General features: G+C 39.1%; 1 gene segment (V, D, J or C); it reads left to right on the top strand.

Moving 5' to 3' along the window:
* The first annotated feature begins 1,772 nt into the window (after positions 1-1,772).
* On the top strand, positions 1,773-2,520 carry LOC115832273. The segment is given in 2 exon segments: positions 1,773-1,875; positions 2,214-2,520. Coding segments are annotated over 2 exon segments (401 nt in total).
* Positions 2,521-3,070: the final 550 nt, after the last annotated feature.

Here is a 3,070-nt window from a genome sequence, read left to right as displayed (position 1 = left end):
GTCATACAATACATGACCTTTCGAGTCTGGCTTCTTTCACATAGCAAAATGTTTTCAAGGGCCATCCATGTTGTAGCATGTAATTAATACTACATTCCTTGTAATGGCTGATTAATATTCCATTTTATGGATATACCGTATTTTATCAGCTTATCAGGTGATGGGACATTTCAGTTGTTTACACTTTTTGGCTAGTGGGAATAATGCTGCTATTAGCATTTATGTACAAGTTTTTGTGTGAACATATGTTTTTATTTCTTTTGGATAGATACCTGGAATTCCTGGGTCGTATGGTAAATCTATGTTTAATGTTTTGAGGACCTACCAAACTGTTTTCCAAGTGGTTGCACCATTTTAAATTTAAGTTTCTAACTTCTCTACATTCTTGCCAACACTTGTTATTATAGGTCTTTCTTTAATTGTAGCCACCTTTGATATTAAATAGTATTAATGAGAGACCAATAGGTATGAAAAATAGGTATGAAAAAATTTCGTAGACATAAGAAATTTCTTTCTGAGACATCTTGATAAATAGTTTAACATATTGTTGAAGTTTTCGTTTTTTCCTCTCTGTTTTCCTCCTTTTTTCTCAGATCTTTCTTCCTCTATTTTTTTTTTTGAAATGGAGTCTCACTCTGTTGCCCATGCTGGAGTGCAGTGGCCTGATCTCAGCTCACTGCAACCTCTGCCTCCTAGGTTCAAGCGATTCTCCTGCCTCAGCCTCCTAAGTAGCTGGGATTGCAGGCATATGCCCCCACACCTGGCTGATTTTTGTATTTTTAGTAGAGATGGGGTCTTACCATGTTGACCAGGCTGATCTCAAACTCCTGACCTCAAGTGATCTGCCTGCCTTGGCCTCCCAAAATGGTGGGATTACAGGTGAGCCACTGCTCCCAGCTCTTTTTTCCTGTTATACCTTTCTTCTTTCCTTTAGTTTTTAAAAAAATTACATAATAAAACATGTCTATTTTAACATTAACCAATATAGGGATGTACAAAAAAAAATTAACTCACTCAACTTTTCCACTGCAACCCCTAACATAACCAATGTTAGTAGTTTATTGAGTATATCCCACACTTTTAAAACTCCATGCATATGTACGTAAGTTTATGATAAAAATATCATTCAATACTCATCACTCTGCAACTTACTTTTGAATATATTGAAGATTATTTCTATATTACCTGTTGTAAGCACACTTAAATGGTAGGTAAATTTCCTTCTCTTTCTAGCTTTCACAATATATATGACACACAAACAAACAATATTTAGTATATACACACACACACTGCGTCTCTAATTGATCCTAGATTTCATTTTGTTGTGTCATGAGAAAGGAAACTGTTAGTATGGTCAAATTGACTGGCTTTGACTTTGCCTTATGTTCCCATTTGTTTTCTCTGTTCTTTACATGTTCGATGTTCACCACAATCACTTGGATTAAAATGTGTGGATTATTTTTTGGACATAGGGACCTCACCATGTCGCTTAGGCTGGTCTCCAGTTCCTGGCCTCAAGGGATCTTCCACCTCAGCCTCTTGAGTAGCTGGGATTACAGGCATAAACCACTGTGCCCAGCTTAAAACCTGTGGATTTATCAGTAGAAAGTGTTCATGTAAAGATACTCCTGTAAGGGAAGGCATAGCTGCTCCAGTGGAAGGAAGCTTAAACTCATCCCTTCAAGAAAGGGGCTCCTCCCCTTGTAACTCTACTGGGTTTTGCATCCAGACTGAGCTTCCTTCCCTCACCCACATGAAGTGTCTACCTTCTGCAGACTCCAATGGCTCAGGAACCGGGCATGCAGTGCCAGGCTCGTGGTATCCTGCAGCAGATGTGGGGAGCTTTCCTTCTTTATGTTGCCATGAAGATGGGAGGTAAGTCTCAATCTAATAGCAAATGCTGCTGGGAGTTTTCAAAACAATTTCCTTTCAGCTAAATTATTGCAAATTTTGACATCTGTAATGAGAGTGTTTCCTGAATATGCATTTTCCTAATGTGGTGCTGATTGTCCTCCTGTTACTATTGCTGCTGCTGTTACTGCAACCATTTATTTCAGTCTAAGAAATTCTCCCATCAATGGCAGTTCTTTTGTGACCACATGGAAGCATCATTTAAAAAATTATTTCAATAGTTTTTGGAGGAAACATCATTTTTAATAATGATGGGGCTTCTGGGAGTGCTGCCCTAGTAACAATCATGTATCTTATCATAGGCACTGCAGGACAAAGCCTTGAGCAGCCCTCTGAAGTGACAGCTGTCGAAGGAGCCATTGTCCAGATAAACTGCACGTACCAGACATCTGGGTTTTATGGGCTATCCTGGTACCAGCAACATGATGGCAGAGCACCCACATTTCTTTCTTACATTGTCTGGATGGTTTGGAGGAGAGAGGTCGTTTTTCTTCATTCCTTAGTCGCTCTGATAGCTATGGTTACCTCCTTCTACAGGAGCTCCAGATGAAAGACTCTGCCTCTTACTTCTGCGCTGTGAGAGACACAGTGACTGTGAGGCCTCCTTAACTGTGCCAAAATTCAAAAGACAACCAGTGGAGTACAGGTGGGCTTGAGAAGTTCTAGAACTTCCTGAGTGTCTCTTTGCTTACCCTCTAATTTTAAACTTGTTTAGAATATGCAGCATAGGGCTCTGAGACTGAACCCCATTATTTTCTGAGCCATTGATTGCTAAAGAGAAGGACAAACTATTTTCTCTCTCTCTCTTTCTTCTTTAGTTTCTCCTTTTCCTCTTCTGGCTGCTTATTTATGCCTCCAGTATCCTGTGGTTCCATGTATGGAAGATGGAATTTACTTCTGGAGGAAGCTTTTTATACAAGAGAAGGATCCCTTGGTGAGTGCTTTAGTTTATGCAGTAGTAAGTTACATTCATATTCATGTATCCTTGGGAGGCTCTGAAATTTGTGAAGTAAATGCAAATGCCTCAGCTTGAGATAGTACGATTTCATTTAATTATGTCAAATATGTCCTCATTTTTGTATTTACCTGAGTGATAATTTTGATATTATTTAACATTTTTTGGTGGATTTATCCGACATATTGGAGAGTGTGGGGGCTG

Source organism: Nomascus leucogenys, chromosome 22a, assembly GCF_006542625.1.
Source record: "Nomascus leucogenys isolate Asia chromosome 22a, Asia_NLE_v1, whole genome shotgun sequence".
In the NCBI taxonomy this organism is placed as follows: Eukaryota; Metazoa; Chordata; class Mammalia; order Primates; family Hylobatidae; genus Nomascus; species Nomascus leucogenys.
The sequence above is the reverse complement of the archived record's forward strand: the minus strand, read 5'-3'. Positions and strand labels throughout refer to the sequence as shown.